The sequence below is a fragment of the Pinus tabuliformis genome, chromosome 2_1 (genome assembly GCF_031772625.1).
Source record: "Pinus tabuliformis cultivar Carrire ecotype Pingquan chromosome 2_1, CPIR1, whole genome shotgun sequence".
Taxonomy (NCBI): Eukaryota; Viridiplantae; Streptophyta; class Pinopsida; order Pinales; family Pinaceae; genus Pinus; species Pinus tabuliformis.
The window spans coordinates 41,229,568-41,257,050 of NC_142299.1; the positions used below are offsets into that span (position 1 = coordinate 41,229,568).

At 38.9% G+C, this 27,483-nt stretch overlaps 2 protein-coding genes and 2 pseudogenes across 2 annotated transcripts; 1 reads left to right on the forward strand and 3 right to left on the reverse strand.

The window, feature by feature from the left end:
* Positions 1-1,983: 1,983 nt before the first annotated feature.
* Positions 1,984-4,891, reverse strand: LOC149198677 (uncharacterized). Its single transcript, XM_089399302.1, has 2 exons — positions 4,506-4,891; positions 1,984-4,213 (listed from the first exon to the last, which is right to left on the reverse strand). Exons 1-2 carry the CDS (start codon positions 4,718-4,720, stop codon positions 2,299-2,301), a joined length of 2,130 nt encoding a protein of 709 aa, XP_089255428.1. The 5' UTR covers positions 4,721-4,891; the 3' UTR covers positions 1,984-2,298.
* On the reverse strand, positions 4,810-25,746 carry LOC149198678 (disease resistance protein Roq1-like). The gene is made up of 4 exons (XM_089400335.1): positions 25,247-25,746; positions 24,043-25,150; positions 23,619-23,912; positions 4,810-5,049 (listed from the first exon to the last, which is right to left on the reverse strand). The coding sequence occupies exons 1-4, from the start codon at positions 25,744-25,746 to the stop codon at positions 4,810-4,812; spliced, it is 2,142 nt and encodes a 713-aa protein (XP_089256461.1).
* LOC149198679 (protein phosphatase 1 regulatory inhibitor subunit PPP1R8 homolog) lies at positions 6,384-20,564 on the forward strand (annotated as a pseudogene).
* Positions 21,164-22,639, reverse strand: LOC149198680 (phospholipid:diacylglycerol acyltransferase 1 pseudogene; annotated as a pseudogene).
* Positions 25,747-27,483: the final 1,737 nt, after the last annotated feature.

The window sequence follows — 27,483 nt, forward strand, 5'->3', positions numbered from 1 at the left end:
ATATATATTTGAAAGATTTGGGAGGGCTTCAGGGCTCTATGTGAATCTACTGAAATCAATTATCATGTATGGTAATTGCGCTCAGGAGGATATTGAGTACATTAACGATATATTTGATATCGGTGCAGCTTTTTTGGAGGGAGGACTGAAATATTTGGGATATACCATAAAAACCAACAAATATAGAATTATATATTGGATGTGGTTGGTGGATCGGTACTACAAAAGGATTTACTGTTGGGAGAACAAATGTCTCTCACTGGGGGGACGCATTACTCTAGCTCAATATGTTATTACACAGTTGAGTGTGTACTGGGCACACTTATACTATATTCCAGTTGCAATCATTAAGAAGCTAAATAGTATCATGGCACACTATATTTGGACTAGGGGTATTACCAAGCAAAAATACCATTTGACAAAGCTTGCCAATATTAACATTCCAAAGAGGATGGGGCTGTGGGGTATCCTGGATTTGAGGCGTTTTGGGGGGGCACTGTTACAAAAGGCATTATGGCGGGGCATTTTCAGCGAAGGCATATGGAGTAATATTTTCAAACATAAATATTTAAAGGACCAAGATATTGTTGTATGGGTGCATCGGGATCTTATTGGGACTACTTCGGGGTCGGCTATTTGGCAAAGCTTCAGGAAAATCAATCACTGTTTCCTACATAACATTTGTTGGGCTTTTGGTTCGGGACACCAAACTCTGATTGGACATGATTACATTCTGGGCTTTAATGATGAACTACCTTTCTCGGAGGCGCTTATTCAGTGCTTTCACAAAGCGGGGATATTCTATTGGAATCAGGTAATCTCTACATGGAATGGAATATTTCCCATATGGCGCATGGCAGATGAGATGGGCATGGATAACATTCTAGATGGGGACTGGGAACGGATACGATTGGAGTTGCAGTGGGCAGGCATTGGAAGGGAGTATGGAAGCGACAGGATTACCTGGCGGGGTAAGATGAAGTCTGACTATGTTGTGGTGGCAGATATATATAACACACTTTGTCTTCAGGGGCCACTCAGAAATGAGGTATGTGAATTTTATACATTTTGAATTTCACATATTTGGTGACTCAAAGGTTACCATTGAACATATATTGGGGAATAGCAATATCACTCAACTGCATCTTCAGGGATGGCTCAATCGTATTGGGTCCTTATGGGGCTCTCATAGTGACTACTCGATTTAACAGAAGGGAACACAATCAGAATGTTGATTTGCTGTCAAAGAAGGGACTAATGGACACTATGGATGAGATGCATATAGAGTTAAGACTGGGCAACATTACAATGGATATGGGGACTCTTCCCATCCCTCGACAGGATATATATTTTATGTTTTCGCATTATGTATATGTTGGATATTATGGACTGTTTTAATTTTTGGTTTTTTGTAATTTTGGTTACTATACTGTTTATTAGGATCACTGTAGTTAACGCTGATGAAGTATATATGTGTACTTTTATATGGGAACAATGATCCTCTTCCTTACTATATTTCCTGTTTTATGATGATGAGATAGAGTTGTATGTCTACATATCATGTGGAGAAGAACTATATGGAGGTGATGCACAGATGTATATGTTGTGTATTTTTATGTGGGAACAATGATCCTCTTCCTTACTATATTTCCTGTTTTATGATGATGAGATAGAGTTGTATGTCCACATATCATGTGGAGAAGAACTATATGGGGGTGATGCACAGATGTATATGTTTCTATATGGAGGAGATGCCAAGATGTATATGATATTTGGACAGATGTACTGGTTTCTACATATCAATATAAATACAATATTTTTTTTTTTCTTGCAAAACAATGCAAGAACAGAGTTGCATAATGGAATGAAAACAAGTTGCATAATGGAATGAAAACAATTTCAGAATTTCTTCATGGGATTGAGTCAATATAAGATTTCTTACAGAGTATATTCAGACTTGACCGAAAAGAAATCACTTCCAACAAAAATATTGAGCAGCATTTTTAAATTTCGAGGTCCAGCAGACCTATTTCATTGTAACTAAGAATTTGGTATATATTACGGTTCAAATGACACCTGGAGAATAGTATCGTCTGAAAGCTGATCATATCTGCACATTCATGAATTGATACAGCCAGATTTTTAAGTAACTTTAACAGGACTATCCAGCCACTTACAATTCCAATAAATTTCTATTAAATTGATTAAAATTGAACCAAACAAAAATATATTACTTTGAAGAAAATTGAGTAATACTAGTAATTTGTTTCAAGCTATCATTACAACATGCGCCTGCGTTCAACATCTGCAAAATAACTTCGCTGGAGCATCCTCCTTCAAAGCTGCTCTCTGCTGCGCTTGCTCGGGATCCTCCTTCAGAGTTGCTCTCTGCTGCTGACCATCCTCGCTGACAAAAGTGTCAAGTCGGATGCTTGACGATTTCTTGAATGACTTCAGGGTTTGAAGAGTTGGCACCTTCTCTATCTGAATATTATTACAACCTCTCATGTCCAGCCTTTCAAGTTTTGCAAGACGCGCACAAACGCCTCCTATTTTCCTCAATGCACAGCAATATTTCAATTTCAGAGTTACCAAAGTTGTTGGCAATGCTCCAACCTCCACTAGAGCATTACAAAACCTGATCTTGAGATGTTCAAGATTAGGGCAAGTGCCTTTAGAAAATGATACCTCTGATATATTTGTGCGATACAGCTCGAACTCCTTGAGCTGAAGCATGCCTTTATCACTGGAAGAGCCTTCACTCGACGCTTCCGTCCCCACAGTCCAGTCTGTTTCCATCTCTCCTTCAACCTTTGTAAATGGCAGTTCCATCAAGGGACACCGGCCCACTGTTAAAACTTCCAGATTCTTCATGTTCAAGATATCTGGTGGTAAGTATTGTACACTACAATTCCATATGTGCAACACTGTCAACTGACACAACAGTCCAACTGAATCAGGGAGACATTGCAATTTCTCACAATTGTTGAGCCACAATTCCTTCAAACTGGTCAGGTGAAGGAACGAAGATGGCAGCACTTCCGGAAACGGACCTCCCATTCTCAGAAGCTCCAAGTTGCTTAGGCATGCAACATGATCACTAGGCCACTCTTTTAAGTTTGTACCCAGCAAATTTAATTTTAACAAGAACTGTTGATGTCCAATCTGTGGAGGCAATAATTCCATTTGGAGACAACCTGAGAGATCCAAACATTCAAGCGTGGTGATATTCCCAAGCATTTCTGTAGAGATGGTCAAACTGGAGCAGTCACTTAAATGCAGATGTTTAAGCTGTGGCAGATTGCCGAAGGAATCTGGAAGCACCTTCAAACTATTGCAACCAGACAGATCTATGTGCTCCAGATTTTCTAAGCTCCCAAAATAATCTGGAAGCATCTCCAAACTTGTGCAGCAATCCAGTTTCATGAATTGCAGATTTGTCAAATTTAGCAAGGAATTTGGGAAGATTTGCAAACTTTCACACCAAGACAGATTGATGTGGCGGAGTTTTGTTAAATTCTGTAGGGAATTCGGAAGCATCTTCAATCTTTTGCAACTAGACAGATTGACACATTGTAGATTTATCAAATTCCCAAAGGAGTTTGGAAGACTCTCCAAACTTTCGGAACCAGACATACAAATGCGTTGAAGCTTTGTCAGACTCCCAAAAGAATCTGGAAGGTTCTTCAAACTGTCGCAGCCAGACAACAAACCAATGTTCTGGAGATTTGTTAGATTTCCGAATGAATCCGGAAGCATCTCCAAACTTCTACAACAATAGAGATTGATGTATTTGAGATTTGTCAAATCCCCCAAGGAATTTGGGAGCATCTCCAAACTTATACAACAAGCCAGATTGATGCGTTCAAGATTGGTCATATTCCCCAATGAATTTGAAAGCACCTTCAAACTTTTGCAATAAGACAGATCCAGGTGATGAAGATTTCTCAAATTCTCAAAAGAATTTGGAAGCTTCGCCAAAGTTTCGCAGCCACGCAAATTGATGTGTGTGAGAGTTGTTAAGTTACCAAAGTATTTTGGCAGCCTCAGCAATCTGTAGCATCCAGTTAGCTCGAAATGTTTCAAGGACGGCAAATTACAAAATTCATCTGGTAAGCTCATTGGATGAGTTCCCTCATCTTGAAACCCCTCTCTTTGCGGAATCATTTGCAGTACCCTTTGCGTGACCTGTTCCAAGATATGTTCCTCGTTCCTGCGTGTTCAGAGATATGGTATAACAATTGAGAATGAACCTACTGCAGTTGTCATTTGCATAGCAATCTATCACGGATTTGTGAGAAATTGTAATTACTCAGTTGGTTAAATTCAGGAGAGTTTAACTTATTCAAGTTGAGTGAGTGAGTTAAGTTATAGTTTGGAAATATCGAATTATGTGTGCTTGTGAAGTTATTTCAAGCTAATCACTAATTGAAAAAAGTTTATATACCTTTTACGGGATTCATTATAAAAATGATCAAATAGAAAGGAGAGTAAGAAATCCTCACTCATCATTCGCAGACAGCTCGAAGCCGGTTATGGTTGCAACCTGACAAAGAGCATCTCTCCAGTTCTCAATTTTCCGGGACTCGTATCGCTGCTTCGTTTCCTGGATGCGCAGTGCTTCAGCGTATGCTCCATCTTCATCTTTGCCCACGGCCTGCACCCCGTGAGGCTTTACTTGGTAAAAGATGGGAATGATGGGAGCCCCGGACTGTTTCATGAGCACGAGCTCATCTAAGCACCATTTTGATTGCGCATAATTTTGAGAGAAGATTGCGATGTGTACAGATGCGCATCGAATAGAGTCTTCTATTTGGGACGAAATTTCGTGTCCAACCCGCAATTCTGGTTTGTCAAGAAAGACTCGCAAGCCGCAGAGAAGAAGTCGACGGTAGAGATACCGTTTATAAACACATCGTAGTCCTGATCTGTCATCCTGGGAACATCAACCACAATCTTTTCGAGGTCCTTGAGGTGATAAAATCCCTTTGGAAAATGTAAACTTCTAGGAGTACATACTTTTAACTCCCGGAGATGAAGAGGTATGGCCTGCAATGTAAACAGTACGATCATGAGAAAAATACAAATACAAAAATAATATACAGTATTGTAACTAAAGATAATATTTTTATTATATTACAAATTATTTATATTTATTATTATTTATAAATAAGTGTTTTGGATTAATTACATTATTAATACTTGGAATTAATTAATGTGGTTTATTCTCGTGATGAATCATATTAGTTGATTTCAAACCTCATATGTGAAAGAGCATATAACAAAACAAAAAAGAGAGAAAAATTGTTATATACAAGGATGGCAATTTTATGTCCCTCCTCCCTTACGTGGGTATCCTCAGTAAAGGAGAAACTCAAGATTCCATATATTCCATTGAGTCCAGCGATTGACAGTCTATCTACTTCCATATTTGCTTCTCTATGTATGTGGTTGATAGTGTAGTTCATTAGAGAACTGGGGATGTGTTTTATCCTTTTGATCCATCTAGCCAAGGTAGGAGGACTGAAATCTGTAAACCCATGTATGCCATCTATCAGAGATTTAAAGTCACCACATATGTGAAGGTTGTGCATATGTTTCTCTTTCACGAACCAAAGTATTCCCCATAATGTCATAGCTTCCGCTCTAGTATTGGTACTAGGTCCACCATTCCAAGATATGTTATATTGTGAGCGTTCATTGAGATTAATAATAGCCCTGCACCGGCATCTTCCCAGTTGTGCCGCACCATCGAAGAATCCAACAGGAAAAAGGGTAGTCAATGCAATCATACAATTTAATGATATTTTTTTTGTGGAGCATGCACAAGATCAATTTTCAATTACCAGGATAGTGTTCTGTGACATATCTAAGAAATATCAAACTATTGTCCATCGAAAATATACTTGTTCCTAGCGTTCCAAATTTCCCATATAGTATAAAGGGGCACTTCCTTGTGTTTCCCAGAACTTTTAGACCACATATTTATACATTGTTCAAAGTTAAGTGCCCAGTTAATGTGAATATCTTCCCAATTGTGCCGCACCATCGAAGAATCCAACAGGAAAAAGGGTAGTCAATGCAATCATACAATTTAATGATATTTTTTTTGTGGAGCATGCACAAGATCAATTTTCAATTACCAGGATAGTGTTCTATGACATATCTCAGAAATATCAAACTATTGTCCATCGAAAATATACCTGTTCCTAGCGTTCCAAATTTCCCATATAGTATAAAGGGGGCACTTCTGGCATATTGAGAGTACAATCGACCCCAATGGAGGATGGCATAACATACTTGGGTTATCGTCTAAATCCATGTAAGTATAGAAACAAAGATTGGTTATGGATGGTAAATAAATATAAAAAGAAATTGAATTCATGGACATACAGATACCTTACACTTGGTGGAAGATATATCCTTGTTCAGGAAATATTGCAGCAGATATCAACATTCTGGGTACACCTATTCTTGATTCCCTGGGTCGTTGCTTCTATGATAAAATCTATCACTTCCTGTTTCGTATGGAGTGGGACGCTGAACTAGGGTATGACCTTATTTAAAAACAAGCTTATGCTCTCATAAAATCTTTGAAGGCATTCATAAATTATATTCTGCATTCCAAAGTGGTTGCATATGTACCTTCAGCCTCAGTGAAAGATGTCCTAATGCAGCCAAATATTAATGGAAAGAGGAGCTAAATGGATCACAAAGTTCACAGAGTTCAACATAGAGGTGAAACCCACTAAGATGGTCAAAGGCCAGGGCTTGGCTAAGCTCGTGGCTGAGGAAAATTGCAGTTTGATGGACATCAATTGCATGAGTCCAATTTCAAGTGATGAGAAGACAGAGGAAGCAGCAGAAGAACAAAAGCAGAATCAGTCTTTGGCTGAAAATCTAGCCACCTATGAATGGTATTCCAGCATAGTTCAATTTTTGCAGAAGCTAGAAGTCCCTCCAGGGCTTAGCTCAAGTCAAGCCCGAGCCATTAAACTCAGATCAGCCAAATTCTGCATTAATAAAAATCTGCTTTATTAGAAAGACCCATCAGGAATCCTCTTGAGATGTCTAGATAAAGGACAATCTGTGGAAGTCATGCACGAATTCCATTCTAGCATCTGTGGAGGGCATCATTATTGGAAAACCACAACCCACAAGATCCTAAGAGTTGGGTATTATTGGCCTACTCTGTTCTCTGATGTGTGTACTTTTGTGAAATCTTGTGACAAATGTCAGAGGTTTGCAGGAAGACAGCAACTAAAATCTCTGCCCTTGAAGCCAGTACATGTTAATGGTCCCTTCCAGTAGTGGGGCTTGGACTTCACAGGTGAGATTAATCCACATTCCAGTGGCCAGCATAAATGGATCTTGGTATCCACTGATTATTTCACCAAATGGATTGAGTCTATACCCACTAAGAATGCCAATCATCAGGTTGTCATGAAATTCCTGAATGAGAATATTTTCACTATATTTGGTTGCCCAACCAAACTAGTCACTGATAATGCAGCAACTTTCAGGGCAAAAGAATTGGTAGACATGTGTGAATCCATGGGCATTCTGTTGGTGCATTCTACCTCATATTATCCTCAAGGCAATAGCCTGACAGAATCATCCAACAATAGTCTTGTAAGGATAATCAAAAAACTGTTGGAGGACAACAAAAAGAGCTGGGATTCCAAGTTGAAGTTTGCATTGTGGGCTTACAAGGTTACCAACAAAAAGTCCATAGGAAACTCTCCATTTAAGTTGGTTTATGGCACTGATGTTGTTTTCCCCATCTAGTTGATTCTCTCTGTGGCCAAATTCTTGCAAGAAGAACAACATGAAGAGAATGACATGGTAAGAAGAATGAATAACCTGGTTGAACTCCAGTAGATCAGAGAGCAGCTGATGGAGAAGTCAAAAGCTCATCAGAAGAAAATCAAAGAAACCTTTGATAGGAAGGCAAAAGTGGACAATTTCCAACTCGATGACTGGGTTCTCAAATGGGATGCATTTAAGGAAAAGAAAGCTAATCATGGTAAGTTTGACTCCTTATGGACAGGTTCGTTTTTCATCGCTCAAATTCAGCAGAAAAATACCTTTATTTTGCACAATTTGGAAGGAGGAGATGTTTTTGGTTGCCCAGTCAATGGGCGGTTTTTGAAACTTTATTTCATTTAAGGCTTTAAAGCCTTGGTATTGTAAATATGATTTTCAGTTTTTATTTTTATGCAAAATAGACTCCATGCCCAATGGAACACTAGGAGGAAGATTTGATTTTGGTTTTACTGGAAAGGCAGTGGTCTACAGTTCTTGAAACCTCACATGGAGGCTTTCATCCCCAGAAGGAGCCAGTGTTAGCCCTGAGGTGCAGCGCTGGCATCTTGAAGGCTAAAGGAAGGAGATGGTCTATTTTGCTGTCATGGAGAGGTCCCCACACAGTTCATCACCCCACTTTCCTCACTCTCCCACTCCCATTCGCATCCATTCACATCCTAACCCAACCCTCACAGCTTAACAAAACCCACTTTCGCCTTGGTCCTGCGTAAATTAACCCAAAAACCCCCGAAAACCTTACCTTTCCACCCATACGCGCCCTCTGCACATTTCTCGAGGCCATCCCGTACCTCTGTGTCCCTCCGTCGTCCGATCTCCCCACCGATCTGATGGCCCACGCTTCACCCGATCAACGAGACCTGCTCGATCGATCTCCATCGTTAGATCACCCCCGCCAGATCTAACGGCTGCCACTCATATCGCGCGGGCAACTACCGAGAGGAATACCCGCGCAATAAAGGTGGTTTCCTCTCTCTCCTCCACTACTACGTGGCATGCAATGAGTGGCATTGGGAAAACTCCGCCCTTTATCGTTTATCGCCTGATGAGCTCCCAATAGAAACCATTTCCACCCAAATGAAACCGCCCCGGGGCGTTATCTTCCGAGCACCTCCTCTGCCCGATAGCCGTCCGATCTGCTCATCTGAGATCTGACGGCTCGGACTTATTCCGCTCCCGCCACGACTTCAGGCCTCCTGCGCGCAATCTCCACCGTCCATTTCCTTCGATCCAACGGCCCTCATCCATGATCACCTTGGTTCGCTCTCTGCCGCCTGATCACCATCCTGACCGTCGATTCATCTCATCCAACGGCCCATATGCCCCGTACCCCGCTCCCCATCAGTCACCCAGAGAGGAAAGTAGTTTGTTCTGTTAGTGTCTGTGGCAGCTAGATAGTTGAACTAAAATAACAGAAGCCATGGCTGAGAAGGGTAAAAACAGCAACACGATGCAGCGGAATTAACTGAAAGGGATCGTGGGGCATCATAGCACGTTTGAGCCACCTGATAGAGCAACGAAGTGACCAGAATCGGTTATTGTGTTTGTTAGAAACAGTGCCCCTGTGCTCGTGCTTGTCTAATTATGGCATCAAGCAGTTAGAAGCCAGAGAGGATAGATTAAGACATCTCGAGCCCTAGAGAGCCCGAGAGCATTGTAAAAGCCTATATATGGCTGAAAGTTAGAAAGAACAAGAGTTCAACTTATGGAGATTGTAGATACTCTATTCCTTGCAGCTTCTCATCTTCATGCCAGTAATACAAGCTTCTTTTGTTGTTACATGTTCAATGTCCATTTCTCTTCTGTTCTAATCTTGCACTCGAATAACTCTATTCCCTATTCCTTTTGTGTCTAATCCCAGATAACTGTCATCTTATATCTGCATTGATAAATTGGATTTGCAATTGAATAGGTTATCCATTTTTCTTCTGTGTCTAATGTCAGATAACTGTCATCTTATCTCTACGTTGATAAATTAAATTTGCAACTTTCATATACTTCCTGTAGCTAGCCATTCATATATGTTTATGTATGCATCTGCTGGTACAGCCAATATTCTCCATATATCCATTGAATCTATAAATTATTGAGCATTAGTGGTCTAAAGCCTTGTCAAGTTGAGGCTTTTCATGCATGTCTGGAGTGAAAAAAGAGTTGAAGTGGTTATTTGGCTTGATCCAAACCTTATTCATTCCAATAGTTCCTAGAATAATATTGAAGATTATATGTTACTAGGCATCTCCGAGCTACAACCTAGGAGAGTTTCCTGGAGTGATAACACATAGAAAAAAAAAATAACCAGTATAACGCAAAGCGGATATGCTATGATCCCATAAAAATATTCTTCATTAAGATAGAGGTAAATACATTACATCAGGCTCACAGCCCATCCCTCAACATCAGAATGTTATCAGGCGAAATACAATCTTATAGGAAGACAGTCACAAGGTTGTTCCCAGAGCTTCGCAACACAGGGAGCATAGTATTACCAAGAACAACCACGACACAACCTGATAGCAACAAAAACCACAATTAACCTCTTCTTGATTCTCATTTCTACTTTTTATCTTCTTCTTTCATTTCCTGCACGCCAACCTGAACTGTCAGTTCCTTCTCCCCTGCTCGATTGTCTTCATTCCTCAGTTGCTCTTGCTATTTTCCCACGTGACTATCTCTACTTCTTCCCGCCACTCCTCTGTAAATTCCAGTCTTTCACCCCTCTCTTGTCTTTCCTCTGCTGTTAATTCCACATCCTCCCAATGGTTGTTTCTGCCACTTGTCACTAGCTTCTTCCTCCACAAAACATCACAAAAATGAAGGCCCCAACATGCCCTGACCACAGTTCATTGACTCGTCCCCGAGTTAATCTTTCTTTGGCACCGTTAGTGTTGTTGATGCTTTTGTTGGTGCTATTGTTGGTTCTTCAACTAGTGTTGATCCAAAATCTTTTGCTTATAAATGTGTTAAAGAATTACATGCATAAATTGTAGCTTGACATAGAAAACTTAATGTGCACATGAGAGAAGAGGATAAACACATAAAGCATGAAAGAAGACAACAAGACTTTATAACAGAGTTCGTCCGACCTGAACTACGTCTCCGGGCCCTGCTCGATCAATGGGGAGGCCTTCTTTCATTAAATGGCATGAGAAAGAAAAGTACAAGCATCAGTTACAAAAAGGAGTTTTATACCTCCATACTGAAAAATGGTTGAAAAATGCAGAACTCTGATGGAGAAATGGACAGCACCATTGTGTTCACAGCGTCGAGAAGTGCTGAAACCATATAAAATTTGTCAAATTCTGACAAAGTGAAAATTCGGCCCTCCTACAAAATTATGCCTCGAACTGTGTGCACTGCCTCCTCTGCCTGAGCGCACTAAAAAACTGTGTTTAAATAACCACTGGGTGGCGGATTCTTCAAGGAAATGGTTATAGCGCACTTGGTGGAAGGTCCGGTTAATACGGAGGAGGTCGGGCGGTCAAACCTCGCCTCCTCCTTTTACATATAACAAATTCCTTTTTTTAAATTTCATAACCCAAATTTTTTTTTAAATTAAGGTTTGGTTGGGTCGGGCCTGCCTTGGGCGGCCTACCCACTGTACCTACCTCCTTTTCAACGGTCGCACCCCTCCATTAATGTGATGTTGGTTTTGGGTTGGGTCCGCGCCCCAAGGGCCGGCCCACCCATGTTCATTATTTGGTGGCTCCGTGGGAGCAACAGAGGGGTCAGGGTCATGGCCTGTCCCTCCTGTCTTTATGTTGAAAGTTCCATGGCTGGGGGAGGGGCCAAGGGTTGTGGCCTACCCCTCCTTTGGTTATGTTGTTTGTTTTGGGGTGGGTTGGGTCCGCGCCCCAAGGGCTGGCCCACCCATGTTCATTATTTGGTGGCTCCGTGGGAGCAACAGAGGGGTCGGGGTCATGGCCTGTCCCTCCTGTCTTTATGTTGAAAGTTCCATGGCTGGGGGAGGGGCCAGGGGTTGTGGCCTGCCCCTCCTTTGGTTATGTTGTTTGTTTTGGGGTGGCGGGCCACCAGGCCCGCCACCCCTTTTTTTAATATATTTTGTTATAAAAAAAACAACCCGCGCATTTTTGAAAATTTGGTTTTGGACCAAAGGAGTCCTTTTAATGAGGCAACAATTTTTCCTGGAATCTGGCTGGAGTTGGCCGGATTCTGTCTGCCGAAAAATGTCCAAATTGTGCCTCCATTAATCTTGCCCAGTCATCAAAAGTCAACCCTACTTTGACTACCTCTATCTTCTTCATTCGGACTCGGATTGGAGTGATGTTCACACCGTTGGAATTAGGGTGACGAGCACTTCGATCTAATGTCAAGTTAATCACCTTTCCACCACTTTGAATTTTGAGCTTTTCCCATGCCACGATGTCTGAAGATCCACCTGGATCAATCCTCCCCATTGAGGAGCTTTTGGACCACCAAAAGCTTTATCAGTCAATTGGCAAGTGAATTCCCTCAATCTTAATTCCCTCACTCTTTCTTTTTCCAGCCATTTTGCCTTGCTAGGGTGCATCCCCTTGAGACCAAGTCGAAGGTATTCCACGTCTCCCCGTCGTGAAGTCCTAGTTCTTCTGTCAAGGATGATGTCTTCAGGTAACTCATTAAGATACTCTCGTGCAAAGTCATCCACTGTAGGAACTTTTCCCACCTCTTCGGTGTCCATAATCAATGGTGGCTCATACAACTTTAAGTTCTCCACATTCACTACGGAGTACATCTGCATATATATCGGCAAATAGAGACGAAAGGCATTGTTTCCAATCTTCCCCAAGATGTTGAATGGACCATACCGGATTGGTCGCAACTTCTTCCTTCTCCCTTCATCCTGTCCTTGCTGATATGGAACCACACTTTGTCGCCTACTTGAAATTGATGGTCGACTCGGTGTTTGTCATGTCGAGCCTTGTACTGAGCTTGACTTTTCTCCAACTGCTCCTGTACTGCTTGGTGAATCAACTGGATCCGCTGGATGAACTGCTGCGCTTTGTCCCTGTCATTACGTCTACTGGAGTCATCTTCCCTTCCAAAGACCATATCAAAAGGGTCCTTTGGCAGGTATCCAAAACATGTCTCAAATGGTGAACGATGCGTAGAAGAGTGCACTGCTCAATTGTAGGAATGTTGCACATATGGAACATGCTCATCCCACAACTTAGGATGTTTCCCACAATAGTCTCGCAATAAGTGTACCACGATGCGGTTGACGACCTCTATCTGACCATCAGTCTGTGGATGAAATATCGTGCTTCTTTTCAACTTGGTGTCCATCATCTTCCACAAGCTGGTCCAAAAATCTCCGAGAAAGCGAGAGTCCCGATCTGACGCAATCGATGTGGGTAGCCCAAAATGGACCCAAACATGCTGAAAGAAAAGATAAGTAGTATACTTTGTAGTGATCGGCTTTTTACAAGGCATTAAAATACATATCTTACTAAAACGGTCAAGGACGACATACAAATAGTCGTGACTTTTTCTAGACAAAGGCAAACCTCCTACAAAATCCATTGACACACTTTCCCATGGATAACTTAGAATAGGGAGTGGCGTGTAGAGCCAGAGTTTTCTATTAGAGAGCTTTGAAACAGAACACATCACACAACCCTTTACATAACGAGTCACAATGTTCTTCATATGAGGCCAAAAACAAAATATTTGTACATGACACAAAGTTTTTTCAATACAAAAAATACCAAACACAAGGGAGGTGTGGGCCTCCCGGATTACATGTACCCTTTCTCCTGTGGGTATGCATAATTTTCCAAGGTGATACAACAGTTTCCCCTGCAAGTGATAGTTGTCCACCTGTGAACCATGGGTTAGTTTTGCATAAATCTCCTTAAAGTCATCATCATTAGCATATTGTTCAACATAACTTTCAAAAGAGAACGAAGCATTATGCAAAATAACATAAGCAGAAATAGGAGGGCAAGATAGCATATCGGCCACTTTCTTGCTAGTTCCCTTCTTATACTTTATCACCAGATGAAACTGTTGAAGAAAACCCATCCACCTGAAATGACAAGAATGCTGCAACTTGGTTTGTGACTGAAGATACTACAAGGGTTGATGATCCATATGGATGATGGTCTCCTTGCCGATCAGGTAGTGTTTCCACTTTTTCACACTCTGGACCAAGGCATACAATTCCTTGTCATAAGTGGGATAGTTTATCACAGCCTGAGATAACTTCTCTGAATGGTAACATATCGGCTTATTTTGCTGCACCAGTACAGTTCCCATGGCATATCCGCTGGTGTCTATCTCGATCTCAAATAACTGTTTGAGATCTAGTAAGGCCAAGACCGGCGCGGTGCTGATCTTTTCTTTCAATGTTTCGAAGGACTTCTGCTGCTTCCTCCCCATTGAAAGACTTGCTTTACACTTGTCAATGCGTGTAAAGGTGCTGCAATAATAGAGAAATTGGCAATAAAACTTCTCCAATACTATACTGCACCCAAAAAGCTGCGAACCTCGGGTACACTAGTAGGCTTAGGCAAATTTACAATTGCTTCAACTTTAGAAGGATCAATTTTTAACTGACCATGACTATTGATATGACCTAGGTAAACCAAAGAGGTTTTCCCAAACTCACATTTTGACAATTTTACATAGAGTTTTTCGTTTTTCAATACATCAAACACTTTCTTCACATGACATACATGTTCATTCCAACTTTTACTAAAGACAAGGATATCATATAGATATACAAGAACAAATTCATCAATGAAAGGCCTAAAGAGATCATTCATGACCCTCATGAAAGTCGTTGGAGCGTTGCAAAGTCTGAATGGCATCACTATCCATTCGCAACTGTTTGGTCTTGAAGGTGGCTTTCCACACATTCTGCTCTGCAATTCGAACCTGGTGATAACCACTACGCAAATCCAATTTGGTGAAATAGATAGCATTCTTTAACTGATCTAATAAGTCATCAATGTGGGGAAGAGGGTAACAATTTTTCACCGTGATTTTGTTTAGTGCACGATAATCCATGCACATCCTCCATGTGCCATCTTTCTTCGGCACCAAGACAATCGGTGAGCCGCATGGAGAAGTAGTCGGTTTGATGACCCCTTGGTTCAATAGTTCCTGCACCTATTTTTTGATCTCCTCCATCTCAATGGTCGACATCCTGTACATGCCAATATTCGGTAAAGGAGCGTCATGCTGCAAATGGATCTCATGTTGGATTTCCCTCTTCGGAGGTAATCCCCTTGGTTCCTGAAACATCTCATCATAGTTAGAAATTAATTCACATAATTCCTTTTTATGCACATGATCACAACCCTGGAAAGCATCAGATAATTCTGCATCTTTTCCCCTTACAATCATAAGCATGCAACCCTTACTGGAATTCACCAACCTCTTCATTTGTCCTGCACTTACAAGGCTGGCATTGATTTTAGTTTGATGAGCCCTTACAATATATTCTACCCCATCTTTTGTGATTTGGTATTTGTTTTCATGACGGAAGAAGATTGCCTTTCTATCATATAGATATGGACTCCCTAACACCATGCCACAAATGTCCAATGGTATCACATCAATGTCTTGATCTATAAGATAGTCTTTTAAATTAAGTAATATGTAGGTCCTAGGAAGAGGTTAAGATCAAGACGAAATCTGCTACAAGAATCAGAACCTAGGGCTAAAACAATGCTTACCTTTCAATCTATATATATGTTGACTTGCTTTTGATATCAATGTGAGACGCTTCTTTGACCTTTTCAATTTCACCATTGTTTGCTATTCACATCATTTTATAGATTTAATTCTTCATACATGTAGAGCATTTGATATCAATGTGAGACTCTTCTTTGACCTTTCCAATTTCACCATTGTTTGTTGTTCACATCATTTTATAGATTTAATTCTTCATACATGTAGTGTAGCAGTTTGGTTTGTTATTTTAAGAATGCAATTTTATAAGGAGCCTGAACTTAAGGAGATGGTGTGGCACTTGAAAATGGTAATAAAATGACATGTTGTTATGGTACTTCAACCAGGTCTTATTCCTTACAACTTGTAATTTTTTTACCCACGACAAAAAATAACCCAAGTCTCTAGTTTAGATTTATCAAAATCTTGTCTGAGTCAAGTCAGAGCTAAAATAAACTGTGTCAAGCAGTGAGTTCTATCGATTTGAAGATGCAATGGAAGTATCCATTAGATTGTAAAAAAATATGACTTTTTTTGCACTTCGTTTTCCGTAGTGGTAATGAAATCAATGAAGTAATCAAGTTTGAAGAAGGCTAAGATATTAAGTGTTAGCTAAAACTGACTTTTGGTACTATTTTGCAAATTTCACTTGTCATCAACTGCTGGAGGAAAATTAATCCTAGAAGAAGATTGATGAGGTATGTATTTTTGGTGGTTTATAACTTCATATGGCACATATTCTCCAAGCATGAGTAAGGAGAATGATAAGCTACAAATCACATATCCTGAAATATGCAAGCAATGCAAATTTTTATGCTTGGGAACTGTCTGGTACTATTTTCCATGCAACTGACATCCTTTAAAGTGTTGTTGACCAATTATGTCATCCAATTGAAAGGAGTCTATAATACCGTGAATTTGCTGAGTACATTGAATGTAATCATTGAATAAGGATTGACAAGGGGCATCCCTCTCTCCCGCTCATGCTAACTATTTATTGACTTGAGCTCTTATGTTAGGAAATCTCAATCCCCTTTGATCATTTGGCAAGATGCAAATATTCCAATCCACTCGAGGAACTCCTTTGCCCTTGTTGTGTTTGCCCCAGTGTTATTAAAATCGTGATAATATCGCGATATTATCGTTTTATCGCGATAATTTCCCGCTACTGATATTATCGCGAGTAATATCCGATATTATCGCCAATTTTTTTTAATACCCGATTTTTTGGAAACTATAGCGATTTTTTGAAAAAAATCGCGATAATTTCTAAAAAATTGCTATTTTTTCCAATTTTATCGCGGGCAATCGAAGCAACGAGGGTTTATAAGGGATGCTAAATGTTTGAAATGCAATTTTTTTTGAAAGAAACAAATAATTTTTGAGTGGGGCAGCTTAATGATCAAGTCTAGGCCCTAGTATTGATATGCTATTCATGATAATGTTAAATTCTTAAAGTAACTTAAATTTTTAACATTACCATGAAATGACTCAGGATATTTGAGAGTGGTTCCGGCCTCATTGGATTTCATATGGAGAAAGTAGAATTTTAGATTTCATTCAAAATGCAGCAGACTTATCAGTTTTTCAGGATTTCAGGATTGGGAGATTGTAATGTTTCCAGGTGACACCACCTGCCCGAGCTACCCCTGCCACCAATAGAGGACGTGATCTACCTCCTATAGCTCCTACTTCTAGTTCTTCAGCTTCTAGAGCACAGCAGACTCCACTGCCAACTCCACCAGCACCAGCATCTACATCTAGAGGGAAAGGGAAAGCTGTGGCATTTTCTCGCAAGAGGGGCAGAGGAAATCAATAGGATTAGACTTTAGTTATTTTCTTCATTTTATTGTATATGACATTATGACATGATGAGATACATTATTATATTTTTTGTTGATATTTTGAGGCTGAGATGGGACTCAGGAGTCAGGACTCCGACTTACTATTCAGGACATGATTCAATGTTATGTGTGATTTTAGCACTAGAAATGATATTAAACATCTTATATATTAGTTCTTTTATCATATTTATGTGTCAATGTATTTATTTTATGTTGTAGATGGTTTAGATATTAAAAAAATTGACAAAAAATGAAAAAAAAAATGAATATTTTTGTACCAAATGATTTTTTCCCGATTATTTCTCGATAATTACGATTTTTTCCGATTTTTTCCTCGCGCGGATATTATCCCGGTAACGATTAATGCAACATTGGTTTGCACCAAATAAAACTTCTAATTCTAAGGACCTTGGCTAGTATTTTATAGGTTGCTTGAGATGGGAGAGGACAAGAACAATTCTAGGGACTTTACGAGACTTTCTCTCGTATTTTACAGGTTATTTGAGAAGAGAAAAGATGAGGAATACTAAATGTTCCCATTACATGTACTCTATTATTGACTGCAACCTTACTCAGCAAACAAAATATCGAGCTACCTCAGAGCTTGAAGTATTTATTCAACTGGGCCATTAACCACTTCCTATGATCAACAAGAGAGAGTTATGTACAAAAAGGGTTGCCCAAATAATGAATGATCCCTCCATAATTTATATTATTTTGTTTATGATTCAACCAATCTAGCGGTTTGTCTTGAACAATAAGGAAAATATTTGTTTCATCCTCACCAAAAGCCACTCTTAACAACTTTTTCTATGTGTCAAGGAAAATATTAGTATCTTACAAATAATGCTCAGTCAATTCAGCGGTTAAAGCCAAGTCATCTGCGGAATGAACATTAATAAGTTGGTTTCCGTTAGGGAAATAAATTCCTTTTGATTTTCCCTAGTAGCCTCCAATAACTAACCTAGAGCATCCACTGTAATCACATACAAATAAGGAACAGAGGGAAACCTACCTGAATAAGCTGCTATGAGTATTCTGAACGATAAAGGTTGTATAGTTTTACTTTCAAGAGGAAAATATATGAAAATTTAAATCTAAATTTCATGTCACAAGTAAACTCGCTGTGTGTGAAGGATACAAGGAGGATCATACTTCTATCAGAACAATTATAATCTTTGAAGTAGGTTTGACCTTTTTTATCTATATGGCAGGATTGTTGGATCTGGTTTCAAGATATTCAACTGAGCTAACCTGGAAAGATTCCAAAAGGCACAAACAATAGAACGATTTTCAGTCAGTGTCAACTCATTTTCAAAGTCCAATTTGGAATAACAACAACAATCTCGGCCTTTTCAATCACAGGTTGCTCAAACACAGTTACAACACCAGCAGCATCATGGAGTGTCAATGACTGTAGCTCCCGAACCTACTCTAGCATCGACAGTGGTGCATCAAGCCACTAGAATAGGGGGTGGGCATTCAAATTGGCAACCACCAGACTGGGTTGTGGAGCTTAAACTAGTTGTCTTTCATTTAGAGTTTGTGAAGGATGGCGAAGTATTAAGTCTTATCAATTTGGATAAGCAGAGACACATATTTTGGAGACAGGTTATTACTTGTGATTTTATGTTGGACCATCCATTCGTCTCTCGACAACATGTTGTTGTTGTGCCACATAGAAATGGAAAGTTTGCATCTTCCACCAAAGAAGATTACTTGGTAGCTACCTAAAATTTAATTGAGTCTATCTGACGATCGAAATTGCAACTCACTAAGAAGGAACAATGTGGTTTTTGTGTAAGGCCCAGTTTGGTCAGAATCAACTGTTGGACTATCCATTGTACACCTTCGTAGTGGATTGGTTACTAGCCCAATATAATATTTTGTCCCAAGAAATTTTACTCTAAGTTTCAAGCATGTTGTGCTTATTCCAAGTGGGTTTGCATAGTTTCTATCGTAGACTCTTGTGGCCCTCATTATGGCACCAGGGTGCTCTAAAAGTGCTTCCTTTGGTTTGCGGTTTATCTTTGGATTGCCTGGCCTGAGTTAAAATGTGTACTTTGCTGTTTCTCTTTGTGAATGCTTATTAATTGGATATTCCCTTTAGTATATGTATTTTCTTCATCCTCCTGTAGTGAATCTTTTTCGATTCATGGGATGGGCCACCTGTTTCTTTGTTCTCTCATGTAATTTTGAGCCATGCAGTTAATACATCCCATATTTCTTCTACTTAGAAAATATGTGGGTTTGCTGCAATCTTAAATTTGTATCGAAGCATTGCTTATATGTGCAACATCTATGTCATTGATCTGGGCTCAGTGCATGGCACTTTTGTTGCAAATGAGCATGTGACAAAGGATAACCTTGTAGAACTTGAACTAGGGAAGTCTTTGCATTTTGTTTCATCATCCAGAGGTTATATCTTGAGAAAAAATATAGCCGCCCTTTCGGCTATGCAACGATTGCATCCACAATTCACCCTTTCAGATCCTTTAGATGAGGACACAGTTGTGGCATATAATACCGCTTTGGGGAATGCAGAATAGACTTGGTACAAAGACCTTTCAGGATTCAGGGGCACTTTTTGCAACTAGTAAAGATGAGTAGTCCCAAGTTGAAAGGGATGCCAAGAGACCACAGAAAGAAATATTTACTTTTAGGGATCAACATGGTGGAGAGTTAGTGGAGGTAGTTGGAATATCAGATGGTGCAAATGTTAGCACTAACCCTGGGCCCATCGGGGTAAAGGAAGGTAGTCTTGTTGGAAAATACGAGTCTCTTGTGCAGGTTATAGTGATAAGGTAGTCTTGTTAGAAAATACGAGTGTCTTGTGCAAGTTATAGTGATACCTAAAAGCCAAGACCGGGTTATGCCAAAGGAAGAGAGTGATGCACCAAAAGGGGTCACTCAAAACTGCCACAATATTTGAACAAAGTCAAGTCCCCAGTGGAAGATGGTTTCTATGGAGATATTTATGGGGATTCCTTCGCTGGCCAGGTTGGTGCCTCATGGGAAAACGTGCCAAAACAAAACAATGGTATTTCAGAGCAAGCTACTTCAATGTGACAATAGAAGTTCCTGCCAATGGCATGACTAAGATCGACCAAAAAAGCTCTGTAAGGAATAGTATGACGAAATTCCAGTTCACAATCTAATGCACTCTTCGATGATGATGATCTGTTTGGAGACTCGATGGAGGATGACGCTTCAAAATGAAGTATAATTAACAATTTCAGCGAATTTGAGGTCAGAATTCCACTTGTTGCAAAATGATTGTATTTTTTGTATAACCCAACATTATTCAGAATGCAGATAAATTTTACAGTGGGTTTATTTTTTATGCTTGAATAGCATGTGATTTTTGCAGCAGGCGTTTCTTCAACACAAAGGCTCAACAAAGCTCTCTGTTTTCATTGATGTTTCCGTTTTAAAGAAGTCCTATGTGATCAACTCGTATGTAAGGAAGGACACTATGTCGATTTCCTATGTTTAAATATTCACTGAACTGATTTATTGCGGAGCATGTGGGGTTTATTCGGGTCAATGTCGTATAATAAAATTCCCATAAAGAAGGATAGTACAGGTTACCTAGCTCTATGTAACAATTACTTCTTGTCTATTTTCTTTTCTTAATAAATTTAAAGCGATCGAGTTAGTTACAAAATAATATTGCATAAAAATGGCCCAGGTTTTTAGGATTAAACCTGCTATTTTTAAGCTTTTTAAGCTTTAGAAAATATTAAGTGCGAGTCCGATCATTGATAAAATTGAAACAAGAAATCATGAGAGGAACAATTATGGAATATTTCTTCAACTTAATCACAGTCATCATGGAATATCAAGGTGCAATATAACATCATTCGCTCTGTTTCAAGTGGATTTGACCAAAAATTGTAATGCCTGTATTTTGGGTCGTCCAGGTTGTCAGCAATCCCATAAGTAAAATGGCCATCCACACGTTGCATCATATTTGGTGCAACAAGCCAAAGTAAATCAAGAATAGTTCCTGTCATGTATACTTTATGGTCAGCAACTGCTTGCACACTCTCCCAGCTCATCTCATGACATTTTATCCAAACTTCTCCACAAGGTATGTTATGTTGGGCAAGGTTATTACTTTTAGAAACTACCCTGTAGTAAGCCATATTTACTTTAGATGACAGCTATTCTGCTGCCATCTTACCAAATGAAAGTATCCTTCCATAATGGACCCCGACCTTTTCTTCAAAATCTGGGTCATTTGTACATTTATTGCTTGAAATATGCTCTTTGCATATAGGTGTTTTATTGTGTTTGTGTTTCTTTGAGAGGCAATCATGTCCTTTCTCAGGTGACCAATCAAGATCACCCCAAATTATTTCTCCTCCGTTAGGTAACAGTGACATGGTTAGCCTTTGGTACACCAAGAAATGGTGGTCCAAAATTCATTATTGGTTTTATATGTTTAGAACATCAATCTGGGCCTCCAGCACCACCCATTGGGGCAGGTGCTTCCACCCATCTCATGAAATGTAGAAAATAAAGGACTCCCATTGAAAGTGGTATAGCAACAACTTTTCTGCAATTATTGGTTTTGACCATAAGCTCTATTGTACTCTTCAACCTGCTAAATGTTTGGTCCCATACCTCTGTATTTTACAAAGAAAGTATATAATCATAGGCAGCCATGTGCATGTTTTTATCCTCATATCCAATCTGTGTCATGTTCACAATCAGCACTGCCCATACAGAGTATCTCAGTGCAAAGTAATCTACTGAAACAAGCCCTGAAACTGGCTTGACTCTAACCCCAGAGGGATCTAATCCCATTTCATTATCCAAAGACGTGTTCTAAGTTTCTAACCAGCAAAGCGGTCTCCTATAAACTTCACCAAAAGTACCACCCCAAAGCCTCTTCCAAACTAGTCCCTCTGAACAAGGCCTACTCTCCCGCAGCTAAAGCCCTCCTATGACAATTCGTGGGAAAAAAACTATGGGATTTTTTTCCTTCATGCCTTCCTTCTTCAACTTAATTCCAGGTGGTCCAACATAAGTCCCAGTTATATACTTTGACAACGATGAAGGCAATGCATTGTAGATCACCAACAAAAGCGACCATGTAGAGAAAATATATCCTACGGTCTAACAACATGAATCTACACATCCCCATTTTTTCTGGTCCTTAGTTTTAAGTTTTAACAGGCAGGGGCCCTTAGTTTTAACAGGCAGTGGCCCTTAGTTTTAACAGGCAGTACGACCTCAATCACTCCCTTTTTTGTCCCAATTTTCTGTTGGTTATAGTTGATCGCCATTGTTAGATTTAGCCGAGCAACATCATGATAATAAATTACAGTTAAACACCATTTTTAGATTTAGCCAAGCAACATCATGATAATAAATTCGCCCTTGATTCACACCATTTTATGAGCAAGGCTGGGTGATATTTCATTCAGATGGCAATGAGCTTCCTTGTTATCTAATTTCTTACTAGAAATTAGATAATATATAACATGGGGGCTTTAAAACATATATAACAGAGTAATTTGATTGGGTTTATAATATATATACACACACAATGGACTAGTTCCTGTATTTGTATTAATCACAAATGTTTGTATATTAGTAAAATAATTCATATTTTTATTTTTCCTCATTTTTTTCATAATATTTCTTTTTATATAGCTATCTTGTATTTTTTTGGCTTGATCTCTTTCTCATTACAATGTTTATTTTGTTTATTTTTTTAATGGAGATAACAATTTTTTTTTAAGGATGCTAGCTCAATGGAAGATCACATACTTTGTTTTTTCAGGTTTTTTTTGTTTCTCTGAGTAGTTTATTTTTATGAAGAAATAAGAAGATTCATACTATATATCTTGTTTCTAACGAGAATTTTTTAGTGTCTCAAGTTGAGACAATAACTAAGAGTAAAGACATATGATTTACTCATATGATTTTTATAGTTTAATCTCATTTATTGTCTCTATAAAAACAATATATCACTATTTATATAATCTCTTAAAAACCAAAAATGAATGGTCTCCTAAGAGACAATTAATGAATGGTCTCCTAAGAGACCATAATAATTGTGTCTTATATTGTGTTTATAAAAACAATTTTTTAAAACAATAATAATTTTGACACATAATTAAAACAATATTTGAAATAATTTACCCTTTTTTTTGTTAACTCTCACCAAAACAATTTAAAAAAATTGTAATGCTCCTCTATAAAAATATAAGATGATATCATGCCACTCGTATGCACATTAACACATTTACATCTACTTACCCGGTGACTCCATAATTTTTTCAATTGCGTCCCGGTTACTTCCAAAACTCTTAGAAGCTTCAATGGTACCCACGAGGGCACGGCACGGCAAGGACACTCATTCCAGCGGAGCCATAAGAGTCGTTCTGGAAACACCGCTTTCCGCAATATCCGTTCTACATTGTCACCTTCGCTCTCAACCACAGACAGTCCCTCCAGAAGCAAACGCCTCAGCTCAGTCCTAGGCACCTTCCGAGCTTCCCCAACATCTTGCAGGGTGGACGGATGACGAGTTGTCGTAATTCCATACACAAACTGTTTTTTTTTTCAAACAATGAAGATTAATAACATAGTGCGTCACAACTTACTTTGAAATTTGAATAAAATATCTGGAAAATTAATTGGACAAAGATACGACGAAGGCCTAGATAATTGAAACACTTACTTCCCTATTTGCTATCGCATCTGTAATACTCTCAACGCGAAGCGGCGAACGCCCATATATTCGATCTTCGCTCATAACATCTCGCGCCAAATCCCTCATCTGGTCATGCATTCTTATCTTATTTTCACCGTCCACTTCCACCATACACATGATTTGAAGGATTCGAAACCCCCGTATACCATTCCAGCCTTTTCCGTGCCATATTCTGATGGCCGAATCCCTGTTTTTCCCTATAAAAAAGTAGGCGATATCCAAAAATATTTGCTGCTCCTCAACAGAGAGTTTGTCATAAACTATTTTCGGGCTAAACCTAGAGCAGCTGACATCAATATTTATATTATCAAAACCTACTTTGTAGTACTCTAGGGGAATATTTGTTTTCCCCACAAAAAAACACGCCCCAAACACTTTTAATGGTAAAGGCAATCCATAGCATGCCATTAAAACCCTATCTACACGACCTACTAATTCTAGTGGTGGATGTGGCTGGAAGAAGGCATGCCAGCAAAAAAGCGCTCGGGAATATCTTCGATTTAGTGCCTTTACATGATAAATTGATGACTCTGCTATTCCTGCACGAGTAAGCAGATGCCTGCGACGAGAAGTAACCAAAATCAAACTCTTGGGGTGAAGGACAGACTTAATTGGCAGGAATGCATCGAGTTGATCCAAATCATGAACATTATCTAATACTATTAGAGCGTGACAAGACCAGAGATTCTTTTTGAGTATCCCTACACCTTCTTCACATTCCCCTATTTTGATATCATTTATCTGTCTCAAGTCCCTAATAAGCTGGGTCTGCAAAGAATTTAGAGACAGTCTTTCTGCACTTTCTTTCACATCATATAGAAAGGAGGTTCCATCGTAATCTGAACTCTTAAGGTTCAAAAATGCATTAGCCACCGTAGTTTTTCCAATTCCGCTCCCACCTACAATCCCCACGATGCTGGCTGCCTCCACACGTCCCTTGTGCTGTGATCGCACGAACTCTTCAAATTCCTCAATATTTTGACCCAAACCAGTTAGATATTTTGCTGCATCCAACCGTGTTTTTGGAACCGCTTTCCGCACACTTTGGACAACTTTATTCCATAGGTCATCTTCACTGCATATTAAAAATTCAGAAAGTAAAATCAGTATTGAGAAAACCTTAGCTGAGTTTCCATATATAACAGGGATTGGCAAATAGAGAGATTCTCACCTATCACAAGCCTCCAGCTCGAAGCCGCTTATACCTGCAACATGATTAAGCGCGTCACTCCAACTCTGAATAGTTTGCTGATTTACTTCGTGGCTGCGCAGGCCATCAGCATACCCGCCATGTTTGTCTTTGCCCGTCCAGCGGAGCTCAGATGGCTTTACGTTATAAAATACAGGAAGAATGGTAACCCCTGAATTCGCTATGATGACAAGCTCATCGAGGCACCGTTTCGATTGCGCATAGTTGGGAGAGAAGATGGCTATATGGACACAAGCGTCTCGAATAGCAGTTTGTGTTTCAGTAGAAGGGCCGAATCCACTGCTCTGCACCATCAACGTGTTAAGAAATGCTCTTAATCCGCAACAGAAAAGCTCGTAACAGAACTTTCGGACGAAGGAATACTCCACGTCTTGGCCGCAAAAGTTTATAAACACTTCGTAGGAGGAGACGGAAGGAGAAGCAGAACAATTTTGATGGGGAACGGTTGTTAGGTGTGCCATTGTCATTGTCATCACTGGAGTTTGGATGGATTTAGATTCACAGAAAGGAAGTTTGGATGGATTTAGATTCACAGAAAGGAAGTTTGGATGGATTTGTTTCTGTGCGCAAATATAAGCAGGCAAGTCAGGTAAAATTGCAGCAAATGTGTCGCTTTTAAATTGAAATGGTCTATAATGCGACTTTTTGGAAATGGATTTGACGTGGCCATGGATGATGTTCATACATAGCGTGGCAAAGATTAAAGAGTCTACACCTGTGGCGCCCGTCGGAAAAGAACCCTTTCTGACTGATGTGTTGGTCGACTACTCCGTCTCTCTAACAGCGTTGGTCTCCGTCCCGTCGACTGCCGTTCCTTTTACATTTAGTAATAGAAAGCACAGGTTGTCCTGATCCGTGTGACAGGAGATGAGGATCACAAGGTGAACCGTCTAGTACAGTGACACAATCTTTGTTGTTTGTTTGAATTTGCAGAGCAGAGGAAGAGAGATGGCGAGAACGAAGCGGACGGAGAGCTCAGGCTTGAGAGAATTTTCTGAATTTTATTATATATTTTAAAAATTAATACAGTAAAATGAAAAAAGGGATAAAAAATATTTTAAATGTGAAATTTAAAATAAAATGATATTTCTAATTATATATTATATTTATTTTTATTTTTATTGGAGGATTTTAAATTTTCTGAATATTACTATATATTTTAAAAATTAATACAGTAAAGAAAGGAAAAATGAAAAAAGGGATAAAAAATATTTTAAGTGTGAAATTTAAAATAAGATGATATTTCTAACTATATATTATATTTATTTTTATTGGACAAATTTATTTAGTATAGGGAAAGGGAAGAAGTTGGGAGGTTAAATAAATAATAAAATAATAATTATATTAAAAAGATGAAATAAATACAATTTATTTAAAATAAAAATATATAAATTAATTTCAAAGTAAATTTAAATTTATATGAAAATTAGTTGAGTTTAATAAAACTATTTTGAAATTATATTAATAAAATTGTTAAAATATATTATCATATTTCAAAACATATAAAAGATTTGATTAAAATCATATTAAAGGAAAAATAACAAAACAAAAAACATCAAGATGAAGTTGGGCCAACAAAATCACAAAAAACGTTTAGATGAAGTTGCACCAACAAAATATTAATGAGAAAGGCACAAGTTGCACCAACAAAATATTAATAATTAGGAAGCCACAAACTTGAAATCTTTAATACTAACAAATAGAGTAGTCTAATGAGGCCACAATTTTGCTCGAAAAATAATGGAAATTCTGGCAAGATTTTGATTAAAATCCAACATAAATTTTGGGAAATCTGGGTTACAACACTCAAGCTTCAGGATTTTGGGTACCCCAGGGGTTTTTGATGGTGATGAATCTATTTCCACCATATAAAATAAAAAATAAAAAAAATTAAGCAATCCTATGGTTGGATTTTTTCAAAGAAAAAATGGTACAAAAAATTGCTTTCCAAGCAAAATTGTGATTTAGTTTCTGGATAGTAAATGCGTTATTCAAGATATAATCAATCAAGGGACTGGAAATGCTCCTTTGATCATTTAATCAATGGATAAGACCAAGTTGTATATTTGATTGGATTGTCATGAATTAAACGGATGAGATTAGAAACAATTGGGATATTGTCGTACTCATCTTTGTAGAGCTAATCTTCTTTCCTCTAACTTAATGTCTCAGGAAATAATGTCCTGATTCCTAGCACA

Excerpts from the sequence above, each read along its gene's own strand:
- LOC149198677 (XM_089399302.1), bottom strand. The coding sequence starts at position 4,720 with ATGAAACAGTCCGGGGCTCCCATCATTCCCATCTTTTACCAAGTAAAG. Across the intron at positions 4,214-4,505 it reads GAGCTGTCTGCGAATGATGA|GAACGAGGAACATATCTTGG; the intron begins GTGAGGATTTCT and ends CTGAACACGCAG.
- LOC149198678 (XM_089400335.1), bottom strand. The coding sequence starts at position 25,746 with ATGGCACACCTAACAACCGTTCCCCATCAAAATTGTTCTGCTTCTCCT. Across the intron at positions 25,151-25,246 it reads GAGCTGGAGGCTTGTGATAG|TGAAGATGACCTATGGAATA; the intron begins GTGAGAATCTCT and ends TTTAATATGCAG. Across the intron at positions 5,050-23,618 it reads AAAAATTATGGAGTCACCGG|GCCATACCTCTTCATCTCCG; the intron begins GTAAGTAGATGT and ends TTTACATTGCAG.